The 27481-nt window shown below is 40.4% G+C and overlaps 1 protein-coding gene across 3 annotated transcripts in view; it reads left to right on the plus strand.

Moving 5' to 3' along the window:
- Nucleotides 1-11516: 11516 nt before the first annotated feature.
- The window catches only part of LOC129751310 (lethal(3)malignant brain tumor-like protein 3), a 56653-nt gene continuing 40688 nt past the window's right edge, over nucleotides 11517-27481 (plus strand). Inside the window, exons 1-2 of one of the 3 annotated variants that reach the window (XM_055746737.1) lie at nucleotides 11517-11663; nucleotides 13433-14344. In XM_055746737.1, coding sequence (XP_055602712.1) covers nucleotides 13829-14344 — 516 coding nt within the window. In that variant the 5' untranslated portion in view covers nucleotides 11517-11663; nucleotides 13433-13828. Of the gene's footprint in view, nucleotides 11664-13202; nucleotides 13353-13432; nucleotides 14345-25745; nucleotides 26656-27481 lie in introns of those variants that run through there. The other 2 variants (XM_055746738.1, XM_055746739.1) reach the window with 2 other exon arrangements.

Genomic DNA, 27481 nt, shown 5'->3' on the forward strand with positions numbered 1-27481 from the left:
CTGGTATCGTCGTTTTGTAGCAGACTTCTCGGAGATAGCGGCGCCGCTCACGGAGCTCACCAAGATAAAGCACAAGTTTCGTTGGACGGTTGAAGCGGAAGAAGCATTTCTACGACTCAAATCAGCATTAGTATCGACGCCTATTCTCGCGCCACCGGATTACACGAAGCAGTTTTCGATCGCTTGCGATGCGAGTGATGTAGCGATTGGGGCAGTGCTCACACAGGAAACTGACGGTCAAGAACATCCAATTTGTTACTTCTCGCAAAAATTGTCGACGGCGGAGCGGAAATACTCAGTGACGCAGCGGGAGTGCCTGGCAGTTATAAGAGCTATCGAGAAATTCCGAGGATACGTAGAAGGCGTTCATTTCATCGTGTACTGTGATCATTCTGCACTTAGCTACCTTAAGACGATGAAGAATCCAACAGCGTTGATGTGCAGATGGCTGATCCGGTTAAACGCCTTTGACTTCGAGATTCGCTACAGAAAGGGCTCGGTAAACGTAGTTCCTGATGCGCTGTCAAGAATTGTGGACACGGTGACCCTGTCAGGGGCAGACAACGTAGATGAGTGGTACGAAGCAGTATTAAAAGGTGTCAGAGAAAATCCAAACCGTTTTGCAGACTACCAGATCATCCAAGGAGAACTGTACAAGAACTGCTCTTACAAAGATGAAGCGGGATCAACCGCACATCGGTGGAAAAAAGCTGTACCTAAGGCAAGTCGCGAAGAAATAGTGCAGAAAAATCATGACGCTCCTTCAGCCGCTCATCTGGGGTTCCAAAAAACGTTCCAAAGGATCCAAGCGCACTTTTACTGGCCCAAGATGCGCGAAGACATAGCGCAATACGTCAGAAGATGCAGTACCTGTAAAGCCAGCAAAGCACCGAACTCAAAAATGATGCCGACCATGGGAAAACTGAAACCAGCTCGCATTCCTTGGGAGCTTATATCGGTAGACTTCGTAGGTCCTCTGACGCGTTCGCGTTCCGGTAATACAGTGATGTTGGTTGTAGTAGATTGGATCACAAAATACATCGTCGTTCACCCTATGAAATCGGCAGACTCTACAAAAATGGTGGAAATCCTGGAGAATCACGTATTCCTGAAATTTTCCCGGCCCAGAATAATTCTCTCGGATAACGGCAAGCAGTTTACTTCGTCGGTGTTCAAAACCTTGCTGAACAAGTATAGGATAGAGCACATGCTAACGGCCTTTTACTGTCCTATGGTCAACAACGCAGAACGAGTGAATCGGGTACTCATCACATGCATAAGGGCATTGATTGACGAAAATCATAGAAGCTGGGATGAGCATCTACCATCAATCTGTGCCGCGATAAACAGTGCTCAGCATGACGTAACGGGAGTCAGTCCACACGTTGCGAACTTCGGAAAAGAATTGATCCTACACACCGATCTCTACGTCCAAGAAGATTTGAACACAAACGAAGATCCGAAAGTCGCCTTAGACCTCCGACTATCTTCAATGAAGCGTATCCAGGAGTTTATTGTCAAGCGGATTAGTAGCAACCATGCTAAATCCAAAATTCGGTACGACTTACGCAAGAGAACAGTAGAGTTCAAGGTAGGAGATTTAGTATGGCGCAGATCGTTTACACTATCATCGAAGGTAGACCACATGACACGTAAATTGGATCCCAAATTCGTGCCAGCAGTGGTGAAAGAAGTCCTTGGGACCAATCTCTACACCCTAGAAGACGTCGCAAGCGGAAAACGAGGTCGATACCATACGAAAGACATCAAGGCAGACTAGTGAAAGTTTTTAAAGCTATGTAAGCATAAACGCTGACCACGAGCTCACTTGGAGCAGAAAACACGAAATGGAGAAGGCTGAAGGACCAACATCATCTTTGAAACCTCGCCCCAACAACTCGGACCAAACTATGCAGAATTCTTCCATCCAAACAACTCCATGGAACACAGCTGATGCTATTTCGTCGCTAGTACACCGACGAACACGAAGAAGTAGGCGCTCATGAAGGAGACAACGGCCTTGCGTGGGACCAGCGTCAGCTGTACGGACTCTGAGAACTCGGCCATGCAGTTCGTCAGAATTTGGGGAGGGCCGGCAACCTTGCGTGGGATTGCCGCCGCTCAGTGTCCTGAAAGCAATCCTGTCATTCACAGCAGCGTTATCGCGCTTGGGATAGTAGAACTGGTGAGTCACCGTTGCCAGGCGCTACACACCACGTCGCTGCAATTGAAACGATTGTCAGGACACCAACAACCACAAAAACGAATAGCAGGTACAGATTCAAGCTATGTAAGCAGACTTCATGTTGCAGACCACAAGCTTTAGACGCCGCCTAAATACGAAATGATGAGGGCTGACGGAAAAACATCTACTCTGGAAACCTCACCTCTCATGCTCTTCGGAGAAACAGTCATTCTTGTACATTCCAAGCAACATCATGAAGAGCCTCCGAAGTCATCGAACACCCAAAAGCGAAAACCCGTCACACTATCAACGGAGCAAGACATCAAGACACCGAAGAGAAACTACGGAGGAAACTCGTCATCAAAGAACAAGTGCAGTCAGCAGACGCAGCCAACAAACCATCGAACATGACGAAATACCCGATGCAACGACACACCCAACTCGGCAACAGTCGAATACGCCAAGCCGAAAGCGTCACTTCGCCATCCCAGGAGAGGAACCGGCGAAGCAAAGTCACCACCACAAAAGCGAAGCGACGCAGGCACATCCCGAAAACGACATTCCAGCGAATACAGCACTGCCCTGCAAGTTGTGAGGGGTAGACATCATGACGGCCGCTACCGCCATATCGACTTCAGTGTAGGCTGTGAAACGTCCAAGGCACTCATCTATTCGATCATCCCGCTATGTACGCAGTACCACCACTGACGACAACGAGCAACATGCCGCTAAAATAAGCCCTGACCAAGATTGGAGGCCACAAACCACCAAACAACCCTCATCTATGGTAAAGCTGTTCAATTTGAATACAAAACCTACTTGCTAAGAGAATACGTTGAAGAATTTAAGCCTTAAAAACGCAATTTAATCCAACTCAGTCTTAAACACTATCCATTGGGTCAAGTCAAACATTAAGTACGGTTTGGGGGTCGTCAGGACAAATCATCAAAAGCAACGCGATCTAGGGGCGCGGTTGATAACCTCTATTCTGGACTCCTGGCGATCTGGGAACTAAATACTCCCTTTCCTACTGCCTTGCTTAAAATCTTTTGTAGATTAGTTTTAATGCCAAACCTCTCATTTGTTACCTGTTAAATCGTCTAGTTTTGAATTAGTTAAGCTATCACGATTTAAGTTAAATGTTTCATGGGACCTATCAGAGTGCAATATTCAGAGACGTTTAGCCACCATGAGATGGCGTTGAGATCACCGTCTAGGCACACAATGTTGCCGTATTTTGCAGTTCAGCTGCCGTATAGTTTTGTTGTTATGTAGTAACCGTCTTAGCGGTTCAGCCGCTCATCGTAATCCAGTTACGCGTGGGATCTACCCACATTCTCTGATCTTCCTAAAAGTCTCTGCGCTTCGAAACCTAAGCGCAAGCAGAGAGTTTTTTGTGAGGTTCTTCTAAGCCTCACAAAAAACTCTGGTCCCATGATAGGATTGTGTAACAATAATTAGTCAGTCATGTATTCAACGCACATTCATGAAATTTTGAGCTGTAAAGTACCTCGAGTCCACTCAGTGTGGACGAGTATTTGTGTGAATAAGGAGACCCCTCGTGCGACAGCGAAAATGTCAAAAAGCACGAATTCCTACAATTCAATTTGCTTCAGTGCAAAAGAAAGAAAAAAAAACGAAAGTTGCGTGTGAAGAGGAATTTGCCGGTCATTCTGTTCCTCAGTGGAAAAAAAAGAAGTGGTGGCCACGTGATCCGGACAGGAGAAACCAGCGCACCAGGAGGTCATCCTCAAGCCTCCAAAGTTAGCCGCGGAAGTCACCGTAACAACGTTGGGGAAGGAACGGTCGTCGTCTACAGCTGCTGGTGAGTTGCAAAAAACAAAAACTGCCATCCTAAAAGAGCAAAGCCCGCTCACGCAATTTTATTCTTGCCAGGTTGTTCCGCCGGTCAAACAGGCCAGTGCTGGTTGAAGAACCATCCGTGGTTCAAGTTCGCCCAAGCAGAATTCGCAAGATCGCGGACCGGCGAACGGTGCAAGAAAAAGTAGAGCCGCTAAACACATCTGGTGAGTTAACCTCAAAGCTCGAAATGACGCGTTGCTAACCTGGTTGTTATCCCCACAGTACAAGCAAAGCGGACAACAAAGCACCAGAAGGATTACCAAAGGCAAAAGACCCCATATCGGGTAAGCAACACCAAAAAGCAACCTTGAGCAAAATTGGAAAACTAATTGGACTTTGTCCGCAGGGTTTTTTTTTGTTCCACGCGTGTTTTTCTCCCAGCAGCTGCCAACATCACTTCCGGTGATTCCTCATCATTGAACGCAGCCAGGGATTTCGTGGTCGTTTTACACCAGCAGGACCCGGAGGTCCGGTGCCCGGCAAACCTGCTTGGTTCTCATCGAGCACATCAGCATCCGGCAACACTTCGCCAGCCGCATCGGCGAATCGCAACAGCAGTCGCCTCAGGGGGCAGCCCTTTGAGAACACCTTCCAGATTGCGCATCAACACGACAGCAACTAGTGCCGGGAATCTGGTGAAACGAGGACAAGCCCAATCAGCGAGCGCTTGCCAGATAATCAGGCGAGTGAGCACGAGCAGCATCTCTTCCGTTCGGAAGCCTTCCGACACTGTTCCGGAAGCAATCAAGGATCGCAGCACCAACAGAAGTCACAGGTCCGATGTCCGGGAATCCACTTGGCTCCCTTCAGGTCTGCAGCACAGCAGCGACATTTCGTCAGCCATCGGTGGGAATTGGAAACCTTGAGCGGAGTCCGCTTGTTCCTTCTCAGGCCACCCACAAGCACGATACGAGCAGCATCCAGAGGTCCGATGTCGGGCAATTAGTTCGTTTTGTCCGGGGCAGCAGAGCCAAGACCTTGGTTGGTGGAATTCGGAGCGGAAGTGCATGCGATCATCATAGGACGTCATAAGATGACCAAAAAAACCACGTGAGTTAATTCAATTTATTCATGAATGTAGAATACATGTGCAATGGGAACAAATTTCCTTTATTTATCTGATGGCGCGTTTTGATGATGTGGAACTTTAGTTATTTTGTTATTCCACCGATAAATATTAAGTCCAACAAGAGTTATCAGCAATGTTCGAAATGACTGACTGCGGTGAAGCTTGCCATTTTCTCGGAATAAAGTTAACCTACGAGCAAAATGCAGGATGTCTGTCGCTATCACAGGAAGCTCAGGTAAGGAAGTTATTGGAGCGATTTGGTATGGCCGACTGCAATGCTTGCAAATTACCCATGGAGAAAGGACTACAACTGAGCCGCGAAGGTCCAACCACGAAGGAACCGTATCGAGAGCTGTTAGGCAGCATTATGTATACCATGCTATGTGTACGACCGGACATCTGCTTTCCGGTAGGATACATGGGACGTTTCCAGCAGAATCCTACGGAGAGCCATTGGCAGGCCCTGAAGCGAATCGTCCGATATTTACGAGGAACGCCCCAACTTTCTCTGAAATATCAACGTGACGAAAACTCGGAAGCTCTGATTGGATTTGCGGACGCAGACTGGGCCGCTGATTCAGAGGATCGTAAATCGGTGAGCGGTTTCACGTTCAAGGTCTTCGGTTCAACGGTTTCTTGGTCCAGTAAGAAGCAGACGACGGTGGCGATGTCTTCAAGTGAAGCAGAATATGTAGCCCTAAGCGCAGCAGCAGCAGAATCCATCTGGTTGTCCGGGCTCCTCGAAGACATGAAGGTAAAGGATTTCAAGATGCCGGTCACCATTTACGAGGACAACCGAGGTTGTATCGGTATGGCCAAAAATCTCGAAACGAAGCGAACCAAGCACATCGACGTGAAGCACCATTTTATACGAGACCATGTTGCAGAAGGACGATTGCAGATCGAAGCCATTGGAACACAAGACCAGTTGGCCGACTTGTTCACCAAAGCTTTGGAAGCAACCCGTTTTCAAGAGCTGCGATCCATGCTAGGACTAACGGATTGAGAGGGGGTGAAATCAAAGCAATCAAGATATCAAACAACCGTTAGTTGTCAGTGAAAACTTTTCACTTTTACCACAGAGAACAGACGTACAAGCTCGAACAAAAAATCTTCAAAAAAGTGTGTAAAATTTCAAATGCAGACATCCCAAAAATATGTTAAAAATTGACTTTAAACAGTGGCACCTATTGCGCCGTTCAAAAGTTACGAATCAAATTTTCAAGTGTACAGTTTTCGAAAAGGCGTAATCGTATATATGAACTCATAACTAAACTAATGCCGCTGGAAATTTTACACAAGTTTCGTGGGCTAGCTTGTACGTCTGTTCTCTGTGCTTTTACTTTAGTTACAAACCACACTTCGTAGAATAAAGACCCTTCAAACCATTCTGTGTCCCTCATTATTCAAGAGTCTATAGTCTGATAATGGAATACCGACGATGCTGATTTTATTTTTCTACAAAAAGTTTCCCTGGCTGAATGTCAGAGGCACGATCTTGACATCTCTGGGTCACATGTAAAAATAGAATTCAGAAAAAGAATTGAATTTCAGATCAAGATCCTGATTTCAGATTCAAATTTTAGATTCGGATTGAGATTGATATTCCACATTCCGATTTCAGATTGATTCTGTTTTTCGATCCAGATTCAATTTTCATATTCAAATTCAGATTCGGATTCCAAATTCATCTTAATGCAAAATATTGAAAACTCACCATGAAAATCTGGTTTCAACTTATGAATGCTGTGATGAAAAGTAGGGGACTGTGAGGAGACTTAATCCCTGGGCAACTTCAGCCATCAGTCATATACACGAAGGGGGCGCTCCGCTTTCCGCAAGAGCAGATCGCTTGCCACACCAAAAAGTACATGGTGGCAAACTTGGATAGTTTCTGCTTGCGAATCTCCTCCGAAACGGTGAATTTGTCCTCTGCGGTGAAGAACAACATGCCCGGTAGCTGACGAAAGTCCGCTTTGACGTAGGTTTCGTCGTCCATTACCAGGCTGCGGCTTCGTCAGCATTTCGGTGTACAGCTTCCGAACTCGCGTCTTCCCCAACATGTTTTGCTTTTCGTCGCGGTGAGAAGCCTTCTGAACCTTGTAGTACGCAGGCACTCCCGCTGCTTGGTCCGATGGACGAATGAACTTGACAAATTCAGCTTTTTGGCGACATTCCGGACCGAACTTCTCGGATCACGTCTAAACTGCTTAACTACGCGGTTGTGATCTTTTTCACTGACGGAGCATCCATTTTTGCCGTTCTTCACCTTCCGGTCGATGGTTAGTTTCTCGAAGATCGTTTTCGTATTCTGCTAACCGTGGGTTGAACGATTCCCAGCATCTAACCGATGTCCCGATGTGACAACTCCGGATTCTCGAAATGAGTGCGCAGGATTAATTCACGACGTTCTTTTTCATTCGACGACATTTTTTCAAATTTACGAAAAATTGACAGTGAAGCATGGCCAACGTGATATATACACTCTTATCTGATTATAAGCGAAAGCTGAAGATATAATTCCTAAAAATTAAATTTCTACAGCGTTTATCCCGTGATGCAATTTGATGTGACACACCCTTTAACCCTCATCCACATCAGATTTCGCCGAGACAAGCGAGAGAAGAAATAACGATGCGTGTCGTGACTATCAAACACGAACTGAGTAGTAACAATAGAAAATTTCCAACCAACGCTTTTTTGCAATAAAATTATATTTACCAGAAAGGCAATTTCATACTGGTTCCAGCGGTACATTAGATAATGAGGGTTAAAATGTTTCTATTTGAAGTTCAAATTTCATATTTAAGCTGAAATTTGCTACGCTCACATAACAGTCCCATATTGTATGTGTTTGTTACCAATGTGAGTAGTGCCAACATATTCCACCAAGGGACGAAACCCAATATCTAGTTGTGTATTTTTGAAAGAGTTGAGAGTTTTTCACGTTCATGTTCGCATAAGATGTCGGCCATGGTTAACAGAACCAACTTTTAATTCGACGTACACCAGTTATTTACAGTTAAATTGGTTATTATCTCCTCTTCAAATGTTACTCAAGGTAATTCGGCAACGTGTTTCTATATGAGTTTATAACTCACCATATTTGAGACCAAAACTTTTACATCCAGAAGAGACCGTAGCATAAACCCGTGATACGATCAAGGATAGCTTAAATATATTTTAATTTTTGAAATTTATTGCTGTAAATATTAAAAATCTGCAAAGGAATGATTTTTGATTACAATTCCCAATCACCTACCATCGAATGCGTTAATTCTATTTCTCACTATCTATTTTCTTCACCAATCACTTTGGTGAGATACCTAATCGCAACATGAGCTTAAAATCTCACTGCTCACTGCTATAAAATTTAATTAGGTATTTTCAAGGGTTAATTTAGCACCGCCAAACCGGGCACTCGGGCACGTGAAGGCGAAGGCCTACCTACTCGCATCGCTCGCATCCCAACTGTTCTCTCACTCACACCAACTTACACTCTCTCTCTCGTGGGATCTGCTAAAGAGTTGACAAAAATTAAACAATCTGAATTAAACGAAAGTACAGCTGATTTGTTGATTGTTTAGAAGGATTTTCATGGAAATACAAACTCTTAACTATTAACAACTGATGGTAAGAATTAACGATAGATGAAATTGATCTTGTAACCCAAAAAGGGAAACACGTTTATATTGTAGTGTGCGTGTTGCAGTTTATTCCGTTTATTCGAAAACAGAGAACGGTCCACTTTTCGCGGAGAGAATGGCGGCGAGAGAAAAACAAACAAACTGTCAAAAAAGAACTGCAGCTAGCCAGTGGTGCTTAAACGGGCAAAAACATAGAATTGAACAAATTTTACCGATTATTCTAAATGGCTTTGTTCATTATGTCGTTGAACAAATGTCGGCAGCATATCTTTTTAATGAGCAAAATTGTACATACATCTGGATGAAAATTGGATTTCGAATAAAGCGCCAGTTTTTGATAGTTTATTTAGTTATTTACCAGCCTTTGTGCATTTTATTGAATCCGAATCGGGGAAATCTTTCAGCACATATAAAAAATGGCACATACATTGAAAAATTCCTTTTCTACCGATTACAGAGAAGTTCCCTTCAAACAAAAGTAAAAAAAACTACCTTGGGATTGCTTTTGAAATTAGACATTGATTAATGCCTTCAATTCAACTGTAGCGACTGTGTCTAGGCCACTGAGTTTTCAAAAATGATTTCTTGGAAAATCTTATTTTAGATCTTGCAAGCACATCAAGCTAAATCAGCTGATGCCATCGATCATGGTTTGGGAACCATTTTCAATCGACAGACAGAGAGGAGGAAATTTCGAGAGCGATCTCATGGAAGGATGCCCATTTTTTGGGAGAGCTTTTCTCCCGCTCCGCTCTGATTGGTATGTATTCGAATTTCGAACACGCTGTTCGAACGCTCCAAAAACAACCATCAGCATAAATTTTAGCCTCAAAGCAGCTGTGTCGTATATACAGATTTTTCTGTATTATACAGATTTTTCAACGTCAATACAGATAAGATACAGATACAGATTTTTATACAGATTTCTAAACATTGATACAGATTTATACAGATTTTTTAGAAAAAAAAAAATCAAAATCAATTGTTGATGAACTGGTTTCCATGGACTAATTGAGTAAAATCTTTTTGAACGTTTATCTTTCCATCTGCAGTATACCGCAAATGCTTGCAACAGCACAAATAATTCATCCAGACCTTTAACTTCTACAAGTTAGCTTTTGTGACGACTATAACCATGTACTTCTCATTTATTCTAGGTTCGAAGGCGCTTCAATAGTCTATTTTTCTCAACAGCATAACTTAATTGTTTTAACGGCGAATGAAAGCCCCTCAAACAGAGTATACATATTTTGATAATAAAATCAGTATAAAATCTCTTCTCCTTGGGGTTTGATATCTATAAAGTAGGGAGCGGTATTTAAGATTATCACTTTAAGAGAGTTTTAAAAAAAATTGAGAATCATTTAGAATATTCTTATTTCAGATTCAATAACGTTTGCATTGTCAGTTTTTTTTATTCAAAACTCTTTAACTAACCATGCATTGCTGGCAAAACTATAAGACAAAGATATTAAAAAAATGGTTTCAATTCAGTCATCGACTTTCCCGAGGACCGCGAGAAATTTTGACTTCAGAGGAAATAGTGGAAATTTTGACCTCAATTTAAAGAACAAAATACAATCTTTCATATTTCTTGAGGCATGAGTCAAAACGTTTTGTAGACTTCGGCAAGGTTGGGGAATAAGTCAAAATCTTCAATATCAAATTCTCACAGACTTTTTTGAATGATGTCATAAATAGATATTATTAAATTTTTCAAAGCGTTGTGTTTCTGAAACTAAAATATCTAAGCAAGATATATGAATGATTGATTGAATTAAAGATAACAGAAAGGTTTAAAATCTGTTGTACGTATTCATGCAGGTTTGTTATTGAGTATAAGAAGAACATATTAAAATGTCTAATCTAAATCTGATTGATTTGCATTTAGGAACCCAAAATCTTCCAAAATCAAAAAAGTATTAAAACACAGGAACCATAAATCACTTTCCCTTGTGTAATGTGAATTCGAAATTCCAGTTTTGTATTTATTACCGATAAAATATTTATATCCAGGTCAGGGTTTTACTTTTATAATAAAATAAAAATACTAGGTAATTGAATCAAATTCAAATTTCTCAAAAATAATTGCGTAACTAACTTTCATTCATCACTTAAATTCAAAATCCTAAAATTAAATATACATTTTTTAATTTTAGGATTTTAGAAATAAGGTTGAGAAAATTCAGTAAACAGAAATAAGATTCAGAATTCAGATTAATTCAAAGGATTCATTTGGTATTTAATTAATTATTTAGAATAATAACTTGCAATGCTTGAGCTAAATCTCACGCATTTCGATTTTCAATTTAGATAAATACAAAAAAAGTTCAAAAGTTTTATGAACTTAAATGAAAGGGTGCTCAACAAAATGCTGCTCAAACGTGACAAACTTTTAAAATTTGGTCCTACGGTTGTTAGGTTGCGGCCAACAAAATCGAATTTTTTCATCTGGTGTGAGTAAATTAGCCTTTAGTAATAATTTTCATATCCAACTAAAAAAACTTACAACTACGTTTTATCACTCTAGATTAAGTTCGATTAATGAAATAAATTGTCAACTTTTGAATAATGAATACGTTAAAATCATTAAAACTGATTACCAAATTACATATTCAGCAATGAGCTAACATAGAAAAAAATAATAGAAGTTTTTAGTGGTTGAAGTTCAAATACAGATAAATACAGATTTTTTTATGAGGGCGATACAGATTTTTTAAAAATCCATCTGACAACCCTGCCTCAAAGCAAGATCTTACAGATTCGCATCCTTCTCATACGCTATCGTATGGTGTTGATTCAAAGTGGTTCAATTAAGTTGTGAATTTATGTGCAATCGGCAGCGAAAAGTGTTCATTTCGTTTCGTAAAGGTCTTCGTCGGCTTTATTACTCAAGCAGGTAAGTGATTTTCTCGATTATCAATCAATATTTTCGTTCTCATCAACCGTATCGCACCTCGCTGTCTGGTGTGCTCTAATGGGTTAGGAACTGTCAAAAATTCGAGAAGCTTGGGGATTCGGTTTTAAGGTTTTCAACGAAAATGGCTATTCGTTTTCGTTGAAGTTGGGGTTCAATAAACATTGTAATGTCCTCTGTGAAAATATAATTATAGCAGGAATCGATGTAAGTACTTTTTTTATACGATTGAAAAGACCTTGGTAACATCGATACTAAAAAAAATAACAACAAAAATTTGAGAGCTTTCACTTTCAAGATTGCCTTCCTTTCCAAATCATCTAATTTTAATGTCAATTCACGCTATAACTTTACAATATCATGATAAAACAAATTGAAAACATTAGCGAATTATATCAACGATATCAACACACTTGATTGCTATGTTGATTGTTAGTCGTGACAAGAGTTTTGGTTTGATTGAATTATACTTATGATGATATTCTATTGTTTTCTTCTAGAGTTTCAATTTCATTGATTTTATAGCTTTCTGATTGAGAATGTAAGATATTTTGATTATTTCGATTTCATTGGAAATGTTTGTAAAACTGCTCAACGAACTCAAAGTAAACAGAATGGTATACGTGTATTGAATATAACCTCAAAATGTGTTCCCCCGTGAGATGCATACATGACGCGAAGGTTATGCTCAGATTCGGGGAAGATGCAATTTTCGCTTCAAAGCGTAGCGATGTGATGTTTTCCTCAAATTAATCCTTATTAATTTGGCTTTTAATTTTCCGTAGATAGATTTATTTTTTAATTGATTAAATTAACATGTATCAAGTGGATTTTATTGACTATCGTCAATTTTATGTCGGAATTGTCGGAAATTTATATTGCAACGAATCAAGGATCTTATATTATTCAGGAGTCTTGAAAAGTTTTGAGTCTCTCGAACTTGCGACTCGCAGCATTAAAATTGGCAAAACTTCGATACTTATCTAAAGAACATGGAATCATGTTCCAGTTTCTACAGCTAATTTGACCAATTGAGCTTTAGATGTCTAATTTTTCAAGTATTCTAAAATCATGATGGCATCTTCAACAAAACCCACTCCCTATGCCTGTTTGCTTATTTGCTTAAAATTAAAGCATTCGGGATATAGATAATGTTTAAATGATTGCCAAAAGGAGGAATTCGAAAATATGACAAATTAGTAAGCCAAATGCCTATATGAGACAAATCGTAACAAAAATTTTACTCCTGTCAACGGTGTTTCCTATTGCTGTACAAATTCTGATAAACGATCCTATCGTGCCTATCGTACCCTCGCACTCTACGCTCACCCTGTGCTCTCAACTCTCTCAGCTCAACACAAAATCAACTTTCTTCACCCATGATCTCACCACGGACTGGTGCGTTCCCTGCTCACTGCTCACTGTCGCCATTCTCACCTTCCACCCGAACACACCACTAGACACGTTCGAGAGATCGTTGAGCCATCGAGCCATTTTCGGTCAGACAGCAACCATAAATCATAGCAACATAAATTAACTGATGCAAATCGATTAACTCGAGTTAAAGTCGGCTAGGAATCGTTTTGATAGCCTAGCTTCTTTTGTCAAACGGAAATACGAAAAATTTACACCCGTCCTCGAATGAGAGAGCGCAGGGAAGCAGAGCGAGAAGTTTGTGTTCTTTATATAACTTAAACAACAACAGATTTTTTTACGGGACCGTGTTTCTCTTGCCTTATTTTCGATTTCAGCCAATCGACGGTGTGCCATCCTATCGCATCAACAGACGCCTCAACATCGTCACATATTTGGTGAGTCCTGCTGAAATAAGTCTCGCATTTGCTGCGTGCCACTTAAAAACGACGTGTGAAAGTCCGTGTATCAGGAAGTGGAAGTATTCTGCCATCGTGCTCTCTGCAACTTGTTTGACCAGAAACAGACATTCGCTACATGTAGCCAGTCGTGTACCGATTTGGCAGTTTTCCTTTACCTTGAATTGATACACAGCCACTGACGGCTTGAAGAAAAGTACCTACGTCGCATAAGAGAGACCTAATTATTGTCCTTGTGTGTCGATCGAAGTGAATTGAGCTGATATTCAACAGTTTTAGGAAAAAGAACTAAAAGAAAAGCATAAACTATCAGCAATGATGGACCCGGACGATGGTGACCTGATTGATAAACTTATGTCGCCGGTGGGATCATTCGGTGCTTCCAGTGTTGGACAGCAGAAGGTGATTGTTCAACGAAATTCGCCCGTTCTGTTTCCCACAGGGACTCCTCTATCGATCAACGCCACTAGCTCGTTGTTGGTACCGAACTCGGTCCCGCTGACGGTTGCTCCCCAGCAACTATCCTTTGGCACCACAACCGGTCCCGGAGTAGATGGTGGTCTCACGTTGACTACCGTCCCGACTAGTATGACGATGGATTCCGCATCGGTTATTGTGCTCAATAAAGAAGGAACGGCCACCGCTCTGCCTCCGGGAACAATTCCGATTAGTGTAATGACAGCGGCCGATCCGAACCAACAGTCGACTTTCTTCCAGACAACAAACATGCAGAAGGTTATGGTGACTCCAGCATCGGGACCCAGTGGAACCGCTAGTCTTGGTGGAGTGCAGCTTGTGTCCACCGGTAGCATGAAAACATTGCAGCAAAAGGTAAGTCACAACTTATTTTCTCTTGTAGGCTTGCCGGATAGTTTGCTGAACATTTGATGAAACCTAGCATTTAAAAAAATAATGAATCTATGCCGAAATAGACCTTATTTCGGCATTCTATACATACCTCGGAAATCGCCGGACCAAATTTTATAAATTTAGTTTCTTTGAGTTACCGAAAGTGTGGTTTTCGATATTGTAGAATTGAGTTTCTTTATGAATATGTTATTGATAACATTTGAGCTGAGGTACACCGGGGCAAATTCAAACTCGGGGCAAGTACAAACGTTCAACTTTTCTCTGTTACAAAAAAAAGAAAAAAAAATCTTCTAGAAATTGTTGTAGGCCCAAACAAACAATCTGACGTAGATAAACTAAACTTTTCTTTAAATTTTTCACTAAAAACATTGTACTGTTTGATTACACACGAATTCAAGTACGTACTAGACATGACCAGAGTGTTTTTGTTTTTTTGTTTTGCATATTTTGGCTACAAAAAAGGGCATTCATATCCGAATTTTCATTGAAAGGTGAGTGTTCATGATCATTTATGATAAATTTTCAGTACACCCTGAAAGCTGTGAAAATTATAATCACTCTTGTCAACCCACACTGCGGGGCAAGTGCAAACGACACTACCGGGGTAAGTGCAAACGCACATTTAAGCCATGTAACATCAGCCATTTCAGAAAATTCATCACCAAAATGGTTCAGCATTATATTAAAATGGTCAGAAGGGGTATCCAAAGTGTTGTATCTGAAGCGAATGCTTCCATATGCCCCCATAAATGGGGCAAGTGCAAACTTAGAATTTTTTTTTCACAAAATTACCGTTACTTTTTACCAACATTTTCTAATTTTTCACTTTCAACGGAAATTTGTTGAGAACTATTTTAGTGATGCAATGAAAATTGATAATTTTTGAACATATACATATTTTTCTAGGACATGTGAAAGTTGAACTATGGTTGTGAGAACCGTTTGCACTTGCCCCGGTTTACTTTATGTACTTCTAAAGGTATCACATTCGAGTCAAGCGAAGCGATAATTGTTGTATTTGGTCCGTAATGTGTTAAGTTTCCTCCTGGTTAAATGAACTTATTGTTTACTAATGCCATCAACAGTTGTTTGATTAACGGATATCATAAAAATGCACTTGCTTTATCTATCCAACTATATACTTCAGTCTTATACCAAATTCATCTTAAAAATGCTATAAAAATGCAAAGCTTTAGTGCTTATGCTTACTTGGGTAATGTGTTAAACCTTAAGCGGGCCACAGACTACACAACATTTGTACAAATGCGATGAAATTCGATGAAATTTTGTCGCTGTAAACACGATTTGCATAGTGTATGGCACTGCTTGAATGAGCGCCCAAACGGTTTTAGTAAAATCGGTCGGGATCGAAATATTTTGTACAAACCATCCTCCCAGCCGGGGTGGAGATGGTTTTTTTTTGTTGCTGTTGATGTTTTCGCCAGCAATCGTTTGTGTTCGCGTGAAAAATGTTTGTATAGTGTGTGGGCGAGCATAGATCAAACAATCGTCGTGGAATCATCGAATTTGCACAGGCCATTTGTGTAGTCTATGGCCCGCTTTACGCCTAGCAGAAATTGCGCAAAAGAATTTACGCATGAAATTGTTGAATTGAATTTCAAGAGTGGAATAGAGTTAATTCTTTATTCACTACACTCAGAAATGAAAAAAATATGAAAATTATTATATTTCAATAACTCCGATATTTCTCTGACATTAATATCCAGAAATATTAAAAAATAACTATTTCAGATATTTAAATTTATGCATCCGAATAATTTCTTGGCGTGTAATGATCCAATGCATAAAATTTAATAACCGAGAAATTATATATTATTTTGTTCAAACAAACGCTTTGTGCGTTTGAGTCCCAACTAAACGGGTATGAGCACATGCTAGATTCTTCAGTTGCTAAATGCCTTTCAACTTGACTGCATGCAGATTCCATTCTCTTTAAATATTTATCTGAATCGTATTTAAAAAGGATGGACTCAATTGCAGCATGTAATATTACCAGCGAAATGCACATGTTTTTATGCTATGGTCAATTATGCACATTGACCATAGAACATGGACGAAAATCAAACGATTTTCGTTTGGTTTTTCTGTTTATTTCTGCTTTAAGCGTTTGCCTTTACGTTACGGCTCAAACTTTTATTTCTGACCACCAGATGTCGTTCCATAACATTTCTCAATGCATAAATTTTAATCGCAGAAATATTTCCCAGTGAGAAATATCCCAGTAATTACACCATGAGAAATATCCGTGTGCGTAAAGAGGGAGATATGTGAAAATACCTAAAATATAACTGTTTGATATTTTATTTATTTCTGAGTGTACTTAAGTCTACTGCTTACATAGCTACACTCTACGTTAGCGATTGCTACTTCACCCAGCGATCGTCAATACGTGAATTGTTTTTTTTTTTGGGATTTTAAACCGATTGGTTTATTCATCCCACCACGTGAATTGTTAATCGTGGGTTTTAACACCTTCCCTCAATTCGCAGAAGGAGAATATTGAATAGCATCGTCAACTGTCGAGCTTCCCGCAACACCAACAACTTCTTTCAGTCGTCGAAAATTATCCGAAATCCAAAGTCTACTCTTTCTGGTCGTCGTACACCCAAAATAATCTGCACGTAGCTGCTACGTGAAAAACTACATAATTTTTATCCAATTGATATTCACGTAACTTGTACGAATAAAATAAGTAAACGCTCCCCTAATAGGAATTTTCGCTCTATGAACATCACGTACAACTTACGTGAATTCCAAGTACGTTCAACATGTTATGAGGATGGAAGCCACGAAAAATTTGTTAAGCTATTAAATGATATTTGGATCTCTTCTACTAATTTTTAAGTATTTATTCTGGGCAGTAAAATGAAAATAAAATGAATTTATCGTAAATAAAATTTATTTTTAATATCTTTCGCCACACACTACACTTGATTCGTAATCTAAACCAAATGCGGGACCTTTGGCCGGCGAGTTGCTTTGTGGGATCCTGTAGAAAATAGAAAAAAATCAATAATAAAAATAGAAAATTATGATATTGATAAATAATTTACCTTGCGTAATTTCGTTGCGTTTATAAACCCGGACATTATAACCCGGACATCCTACGGTGGGACTCGAACCAAAGAACGAATGACCACCACCAGTTCCAACGGAAGAGCACTTGCAGCCACAGCGATTACTGAAAGATGTTAAATCAAAAATTAAATAGTTATAATGAAGTATTCATTTGCACTTACCAGAAGACATATGGCAAGATAGAGAAATAAGCGTACTCTTCTTTTTGTGAAATTTTATCAATTGTACTCTTTTTTTATTGTTAGACATTGGATCTGAAAAACCTACGTTTAACATACTTCCATTTTATGAGGTTGTTTCACATCTTATGCTAAAACTACGAAAAAAATACGACTTTCAACAAATTACTTTAACATCCTGCTTTCATTAACATTCATTTTTATTCGTAATATAGTCAGCTTGATAAACGCCTTTGGGTATGCAACAGTAATATTATCTTTTTTAAGTTTAATTTTTAACACTTTACAAACATTCGTGTCTAATCTCAAATAATGATTTTAAAGTAAACGTACGCGGATTGAATGGAAATATCTTGGTTTTCAATTACAGTAGAACCCCGCTTATTCGAGGTAGTAGGGGCCTCCTCAGATAATACGAAATATGTTCATCTTTTTCCTTCTGTTTTGCATAACATCAGGGAGCAAAGCTCGAAAATTAAATGGATCTTGTATCAACCTGAAGGCTGGGAGCTCAGAAAACCGCAGTTTTTTCGTTTCTCCTGACTTGTTGGATAAATAATCTCAATGTACTCTTTTTGGTGTTGCGGTATCTGGTAGCCCTAGGTCGTCGGAATGAACTAACGCTACCAACCGCAGCGTCGCTCGTTACCGCATCGGGAGTAATCCTCCCTGAACCCTCCTTCCCGGCCTCGAATTCCAGCGACACCTTCTGGCTGCGTTGAAGCATCCCGTAAACTCTGCGCTGCACTGCAGTCCAAAAGGGCTAAAAGTGGAACTTTTTTCGTAGCGCCTCTGTCTTTTATCCCATCTCTTAAGTGTCTTCAGAACATTTGCTTCTTCAAACATACTTCATAACTTGAAAGTTGAAAGCATCAAAAGTTAGTCAAAGTCCATTATAAAAAAATTGAAAATTTTCACTTTTTTATTTCAATAGATAGAGCTTTACTTTATACTAAAAAGTTGTAGAATACGGGAAAATATGAAACTTTCTTGATACATGAAAACTCTATCTCTTTTCAGAGCAGAGTTATAAAGGTTTTATTTTTAAAGTTATTTAAAAGTTAGTTTTTTAAACTTAACTATAGTTAGATGAGAATTTACATGAATGACATGTTCTAAACATTTGTTGGGACATTCAAATCACACGTTTTGCACAAGATTTCAACATTCTACGACGTTTCCTAGCCAACTTATTGCAACTTTAAGTTTTATTTTTACTCAACTTCACGAGCGTTTATTGCAAAAACGTGCAAGTGAATTTTTAAAACTAATAAACCACATTGAAGCTTGAACTAAGTGCAACAAATTAGTTTTATTGTCATTTGTCTCCACGCGCTTATATTTGAACACAACAAGCATATATTTGATGTGTTTTACGTGTTACATGTAGTTTAAAAAACTACACCACTTTTTAAATAACTTTAAAAAAAAACCTTTATAACTCCGCTCTGAAAAGAGATAGAGATTTGATGTATTCAAGAAAGTTTTATATTTTCACGTATTCTACAACTTTGTAGTATAAAGTAAAGCTCTATCTATTGAAATAAAAAAGTTAGAATTTTTTCAATTTTTTTATAGTGGACTTTGACTAACTTTTGATGCTTTCAAGTTATGAAGTATGTTTGAAGAAGCAAATGTTCTGAAGATACTTAAGAGATAAGATAAAAGACAGAGGCGCTACGAAAAAAGTTCCACTTTAAGCCCTTTTGGACCACTATGCGCTGGCTGGTCCCTCTACGCATGTTAAATCCTCTGGCTGGTCGACTCTCTGCCCTTGTTAACCGCCAGTATCTGCACTGGCTGTCTTCTCAGCGTAGCTGGCGCACTTGCTTTCCGCAAGTCTTTAACTTGAGAGTGTTGAGAGTACCCCTCTCACCATCTCTTTCTTCCTAGCAGACGTGTCTGGGCTCAGAACCTGTTGGAGTGTGAAGGTTATTTTATCACCAGTTTACCCACTGGGCCCACGACTTTTTGAAATGAAAGATTCAACGCACTTTTCAGTGGTAGAGTAAATATTTTTTTTGGGATTTCAAACCGGCTGGTATATTCATTCCCGCAGAGCATACAAAATTCACCATCATCAGTCATAAAACTGTGACTGTGAAAAAGTTAAAAAGTTTGAAGGCGTCTGTTAAAAAGCATTCATAACAGACGCCTTCAAATGAGTAACCAAGCAAACAATCTCGCCTCAACCTTCAGTCAAATGAAGCGTCGGAATAATCATAGTTGCCTTCAGCCCGTCGTCGTCTTTTTGACTGTGACGAATAATGTTTAGATAAAAAACATCTTAAGACGACGCCAAAAAACACAAGTTTCGTTATAGTCGTGGCTGTAAAAAAATCTGAAAACAACGATCATCGTTTCCGTTTTTGGAGATCAGTCCAGGATAGTTTGGGACCGGGACATTTTCGAACGTAACATTAACTGTCACGACCGATGAGAATTCGCTAGGGACTAGAAGGACAATATCGACTATGCGCAAAAAAATTGCCTTTCATAATTATCTATATAAAAATTCCTTTACATGTTGTAATTCCGCAATTGGTAGTATTTTTTTGAATCCGAATTTTATTTGGTTTTGACACTGGCAAATCGCCCAAAAAGCAATCCAAATACACAAAATTTTTCGAATCATACATAAAATGCTTTGAACCGACTTGCTTGACGACCGTCGTTTGAAAAATAACATCCGTCACGTGAACAGAAATCCATGACGATAGTCAAGCTTTTCCAGTCCCTTGAAGCTTCACTAGTAGTCAAATGAGATTTGAAACGTGACGATGAAAGAAAATCAGCAACCATGTCAACTATGATGCTTGAAAAATGTCTGCTCTGCTGATTCCCGTAATACATTAGTCACTATTTTAGTTAGGTCTTTACATAGCTAAACTCTATACTAGCGTAAGCTAGTTCCATCAGCGATCGTCAATACGCGAATCGTCAATCGTGGGTTTCAAGAAATTTGCTTCAGAATTGAAACTTGCAGATCTTAGGTTTAATATAGGTTCTCTATAAGTCCTTTTTATGGCTTAGTAAGCTTTAAAATACTCGTTCTAGTCAAGGTTCTTAGATACACTAGGTTCTCCGACTTTCACAGTAAGTAGGCGAGGAGTGAGCGGGGCTCTCAATGAGTTTGTTTATTTTTTGCTCAGCTTTTCTGTGGTTTGTTGGTAAACAAACTTCATGAGTTCCGCATAGTTGCATAGCCTACATAGCCAAAATGGCTGAATCGGGAATTCGTTATTCGGGAACACCTCCTGAATATATACCCACCTTGGTTCTAGTCAACTCTCTAGTGACAAAAACTGTCATTATTAGGGCTGTCAATTACTTACTTACCTTTTCCTAAGCCGCTCATAACATGTTATCTGAATGAACTACTATTAGGGCCATTCAAATATTACGTAACGCTTTTAGGGGGGGGGGGGGGGGTATAGCAGTTTGTTACGTTTTGTGGATTTTGCTTAGAAATTTTGAGACGAATGTGTTACGTAGGGGGGAAGGGGATTGAAAATGCTCGAAAATTGCGTTACGTAATATTTGAACGGTCCCTAATAGTTTTCTAAGCCTGATCAAACTGGAAAACTACTCAGTCTGATTAAAAAAATAAATTCAGGTTGTTTTTCTTGTCAGTACCTATTAGAGTGGTATTAGTTTACCTTAAATTCTTTAAAAGACTTATTCTGCTTACTAAAGGTTTGATACGAAGTCCTTCGAATAAGTCTTGGATACCCAACCACTGAGATATGGGCTCGTTTTTTAGATAAGGGGCTTCAAAATCTCACTGTACTTACGCTCATGTATTGGCTTCGAAGCGGAAAATTTGAAAAGGTATGCAAAAAGCAGCATATGCAAGGTCCATCGTAGATTCTTCCCAATGTCTCATAGAACCACAATGTTCATTCGCGTTTCATAATGGCAACGCATGTCAAAATTTAAAGCAATATTGGCTCATAAAACAGAAACATGTTATTGACTCTTTCTTTGTGTTAGAAGTTAGTTCATAGTTCAAAACTATTAAAGTGACCAAAAGTTATTTATTTTATGTTATTTTTTTTTAATTAAATCAACAGATCATATATTGATCAAAATGATATTTAAAAATTAAGAGACTAATTACAAATACAAATCTACAATGAACTTAGAACACTAAGAATTCTTCTTCGGAATACAACCTTCGAAACGTCAAAATCAAAATGCTCTGAGAAGCGGTTAAAAGTCTTGATGACGGCAATTATTGCAGAATTGGCCATGTAATTGTTTAGTCTAACAGGAACGAAGAGCTGAAGATCCCGATTCCTCAAACCACGAGGTCGGACGCTAAGTGGAAGAACTTCCAAAAGTGCGGGAAAGTCGATTCATGATGAAAGCAGATCAGCGACGAAAGAAGCACGAGTGGTGGTCCTGCGGGCTTGCAACGTGTCGATGTCGATCAGGCGGCAGCGGCTTCCGTAGCTGGGAAGTCGAAAAGGGTCTTGCCAGTTTAAGTGTCGAAGGGCATACCTCAGAAAACGTCGTTGGATGGCTTCGATGCGATCAGAACCGTTTTGATAATATGGGCACCAAAGCGCAGAAGCATATTCGAAGATCGATCGAACCAGACTGCAGTAAAGACTCTTCAGGCAGTAGATGTCCTTAAAGTCCTTCGTCATGCGGAAAAGAAGACCCAGGCTTCTGGAGGCTTTGTCAACGATATAGTTGGTGTCACGCGTTGAGGATCACACCAAGATCTTTCACGTGTTGAGCTCGAGAGATTGCATCATTTACAAGGAAATAATCGGCTGAAAACGGGCGTCGTTTGCGGGAAAATGATATTACTACACATTTATTATGGTTTAAAGGTAGGCGATTGGCATCACACCAGGAGGCAAAGAGGTTAAACTGGTTCTGCAGGAAGTTCACATCTTTGGAGCCATTGATAGAGTAGTACAGTTTCAAGTCGTCGGCATACGCCAATTTTGGTCCATCGAGAAGTTGCAGCACGTCATTGAAGTAGATTGGGAATACTAACGGCCCTAAATGACTTCCCTGAGGCACGCCTGAGGAAGCTGAGAACTGCCTGGAAAAACAGTTACCCGTTACCAGCCAATAAGAGATCCACAAAATCCTAAACTCGCGAGCTTTCCGATGGCAATATCATGGTTCACCTTGTCGAATGCGGCAGACAGATCGGTATAGATGGCATCAGTTTGGGATTTCTTTGCAAAACTTTCATGCACATACGAGGTAAAGGTCAATAAGTTAGTTGTAGTTGAGCGTTGAGGCATAAATCCATGCTGGTCGTTGGAGAGGTTGTGCTTGCAGAACATGAAAATGGGATCTAAAACCACCAATTCGAAAAGTTTGGCTATAGCACACAGATCTGAAATTCCTCGGTAATTATTAACATCTTTCCCATCTCCCTTTTTATGAACCGAGAACATGTAAGCTTCTTTCCACAGTGAGGGGAAGGTGGCCTGGTCAAGCGAAGCTTGGAAGATAAGCCTGATAGGAGTCAGCAAAGAAGGCATACAACGCTTCAGTAAGGTAGCTGGTATCCCATCCGGGCCCGTAGAGAAGGAGTTTTTGAGCTTAGTGGCTGCTTTAGAGATGGTTGTGTCCTCGACTGTAATACCATTTAAAGAAAAGCCCAGTGGTGAAACACTCCTGATGGCACAATTCAGTTGGTCGTCGGTTATTGAAGATGTATCAAAAATGCTCGAAAATTTATTGGCAAAGAGATCGCAGATTCCGGAGTCAGAGTTCGCCATGATGCCATCTAGGAACATGCAGGACGGTGTTCCAGGTTCATTCCGCTTTAAATAGGGCCCTTAACCCTTAGGGTTTGAGAAATTCAAAAATGACCCCAAATCGATTCAGTCTAATGTACATATCGTGTTCGCGATTTTCCGTTACACCTGATGATCCCTCCCATCTTTGCAACTGAGCACTGGTCCAAGGTACCTAGTTGCATCACGTTTGTTCCACACCCGGAATGCAGATCGCCGTAGTTCTGACTGCACCACATGTATTACGCGTAGTTCTCTCAGCCGTATATCTTCAAGTGACAAGTTCGCAGACACGTTTCCATTCTGGGCCACGAGGAGGTGGAACTAGTTCCTAAAGCGGTCTTACACCCGAAGAACAAAGAGTTGGTGAGCACGAGCGCAAGTTTCAGACTTGCGGATAGCAAGTTCACCAGCTACCAGCGCATTGGAGGCAGCAAATGCAGATACTTGCGGTTTGCGTTACTAGCATGAGTTCATTCCCGACTCCCGGGATCCGAAACTAAGACTGGTCAGCTCAGAGAGCAAGTTGTCTCGCTGGAGGATTAACCCGGAGTGAAGCTTGGATGAAGCTGACCACCTAGAGTGTTTTCTCTCGGGGAATGATGTTACGCTGCGGTTAGCATGCGTGAGTTCGCTTTCCGCTGCTGGAAGGATACTCTGGCACTGTGGGGAAGGTTGTTTGGGTGACGGTTACCACTCCTTGTTGCCGAGTTTAGAGACAAGCTGGGCGATTACTGCCGTGGATTGAGATTGGGAGGAATAGCTCACTAGACACTGCGAGTAGGAGGCGTCTGCTGATTTCTGATGGCTTGCAAGGGGTGCAAATAGGTGCAGGATGTTTCGATATCAGGTATCCATGAGTCAATCGGGTGTATCCTATTGGGATCCGGGTGATGACACGTTTATCTTCTCGGTTTGATAGGTCTTAACCATTTTCAAGCTGTGATTCTATTCTAGCACAGTTTGTTTTATGTTCTGACTGTCCAAGATTCTTAGAATACAAATAAAGAATTATCTATATTAACTATTCTATCACTGAAACCTGCGATTTGTATGGTGGTTATCCACAATGGATGCACGGATTCACCGCAGTTTGTGCCTAAGTGTGTGTACATCCTTTAGATTATTTTAAGTTCGACAAATCTCCAATGCAACGCGTACACCATACCCGGTCCCCATGGTTTCGTATGAACTGGTGTGAATGTATTGTGTTGATGTAAGTTATATTTTGGAAAAAAACGAGTCAATCAGGTGGGCTAGTTTACTTACAGGTATTCCGGCATCCCTGTATATACCTGGCCAGCTTGCAACTGATTGAACATTCTTATTAAATAGTCAATTATAAGATGTAACACATCTTACCTGTCGGCCACTAATGGGGCTAGAACCCAAAAGTTTTCATGCTGATACCGGGAATCGAACCCAGTGCCTCTGGCATACCAAAACCAGCCTATCCGCTAGACCACATCGGCGCTTTTTATACCACTGAAACCTGCGTTTTAAACAAAAAATGTATACGTTGCGCACTAAGTTGGACTTCTCTAATCAGTGCCAAATATGTCATTTTGCTACATACTTCTTCTTGGTCAAAATTTTTTACGATTAACTGGAACTATAAACATAGCACGAAATCCAACTTATTGTATTTATTTATTTGTTATACCTTTAGTTGCGTGGTGGTACCTGGAGTCAAACAATAAAATATTATTCATAAAGTATTCTTAACACGGTAGGCTTTGTTGTTAAGAAGGTTTATAAAATAGATTTTTTTTTCCTCAGAGTTCGCACTTGAGTTATACAGCAGGAAATAAGGTCACTACAAACACCATTACAAAACGCTTTCTCTGAAAAAAAAAAAAAGATAGTCTATTGTTCAAACGCTCAGGAAACAAACAAGTTTTTAAGCTCTTGTAAGTTGTTGAAAAATAATTAGATCAATAGTATTTGAAAGGCATTGTTTCAATCTATCAATTTTGTGTTACATTCCATCGAAACTAAACTGTAGAAAGCATGATTGACCTCAACGGATTGAAGCTTAACTAAATTCCACTATCGGAAGCAAACTTCGTCATTGCATACGAAGCTGAACCAACCTCGACCGAGGACAATCAGGTTGGTATGGTGCGGTTGCAATGCAACAAAATGGATGTCTGCCAGTGCCCACACACACGTGAGCTTGCCACTTTGCTGAACCGGGCCGTTGTTTTTTTTACCATCCGTGACACAGGCCGAGTATTCTGACGAACTCCGACTGCCGTCATTGATGGGATTATCGGGTCGGTCCCTCGGTCGGGATGGATGTTGATAACGACTAGTGCATTGTAGAGAAAACAGAGCAGCATTCATGCGATGTAATTTTGTGCGAAGAAAATAAGAAAACGCCCAATATCATCACCAATGGTTGTTTGGTAATGAAAATGTACGTATATACGTGTAGATACGCATATAAAGTAGCTCGAAGCCACACAGCGTCGTTTCGTTCGTTCGTTCGTTCGTTTGCTGCTCAACGTGGTGTTCATCAAAAACCATCATCGGGAGCCAAGAGGAAACTCTATCGATGAGCTGGGTCGTTTTGCTCAGAATTTTGGCGAGAAGTGATACGGCATTTGCCTTTGTTTTTGTTACTGCGAGATTTGTTTTTTTCTTGTGATCTGTTTTGCTCTTGATAAACAGATATGGGGCTAATAAAGCTCTGTGTAACTGGTGGAGAACGCGTGAGCCGTAGTCGCGTAACGTGAGTCGCGAGAAACAGTTCGCGCTCGCCAACTATTTCCCCCACGCTGAAAAGGGGAGACAACGGTGGAAAAATTAAACTCACTGTTCATTCGCATAATAGAGCTTCAACATATAGGCACATAAAATTTTTGCTGCGGCGTGCACCAATTTCCTTGGACTATCATCATACACCCGTATAGTGTCTTTGATCATGTGCCATCAGCTCGTGAGCTGCAAACGTCGGTACTTTCGGATCATATCGTCGACCTTTCCGGGCCTCACAGATCGGCGAGTGGAGCGTGTTTCAGCAGCTTGCGAATATCTCCAATCAGTGACAATAGTCCGGTTTCGGTGTGCGATTATCATCAAAACGTTCAATCCATTCGACGAAGCCAACCCAAAGTGCTGATTGCTATACGGTGAAACAGTCAGCAGCGAGAATCTACATTTTGATAGCAACTGTGTGCGAAAAGACGGCAATCTATACGCGGAGCAGGTGATTTCGTCACAGGTAGGAGGAACATATGTGCTGCGAGTTTCGCTTTTTCGCAGGTATTTACCTTCTGTGTCTGACGGTTTAAAAGGCCAGCCAGCTGGGGCCAAACGAAATAACTTTCGATCTGAATGTCTGGAATCAAGGCATAAAATATGGCTGCATCGAACAGTCGAGTGTGTAATTGATTGAAACAATGCTTAGTGACGAAATAACATCTCAAAGAAAAGGAATGAGCCGGCGATATTCTCTGTGGCAAAATTTCAGCATGCTTCGATGCTGATTCAGTTGCGAGCCCAAATAGTTTTGTAGTGGTTTTTACTTTTCTGCTCATCCAGTCTCAGCTGAACACACTAGTGTGATTTTTTCCCCCTGTTATTGCCGTCTTGTTCTTGTTGGTGAAGGTCGGTCATTGCAATTCGCATTTTGAAAAATTGAACGCGATTTTTCCTGTTACCAAACTTGTTCTAGCGCTAGAGCCGGCTCACACTGGGATTCGTCTTTGCAACAGTACATCTGATCTTGTGCTGTGTCTAAAGCACGGCTCAATCTTTTTTTTTTGTACCACGAAGCTCATACTGAAACTAGTTGACTACATCGCGTAGCCGTTTCGAGTACAGGTTTTAATAAGTTCACCCTATAGCACAGCTAAAAGCATGCAGCAGTAAAAGGCGATAAGTGAACGGGGCTGCTCCACCATGTGGCAATTATGTCGAACACGCGTCATAATACTATTTACCCTCACGTGCAAGTAAAGATTCGTTCTGTTCTACAAATATGGTGCTGCAGATGAAACCTTTTGGTTGACAGTTCTGTCGTCGAAGATCATTCGCTAAACAGATGA

Source organism: Uranotaenia lowii, chromosome 3, assembly GCF_029784155.1.
Source record: "Uranotaenia lowii strain MFRU-FL chromosome 3, ASM2978415v1, whole genome shotgun sequence".
NCBI classification, from domain to species: Eukaryota; Metazoa; Arthropoda; class Insecta; order Diptera; family Culicidae; genus Uranotaenia; species Uranotaenia lowii.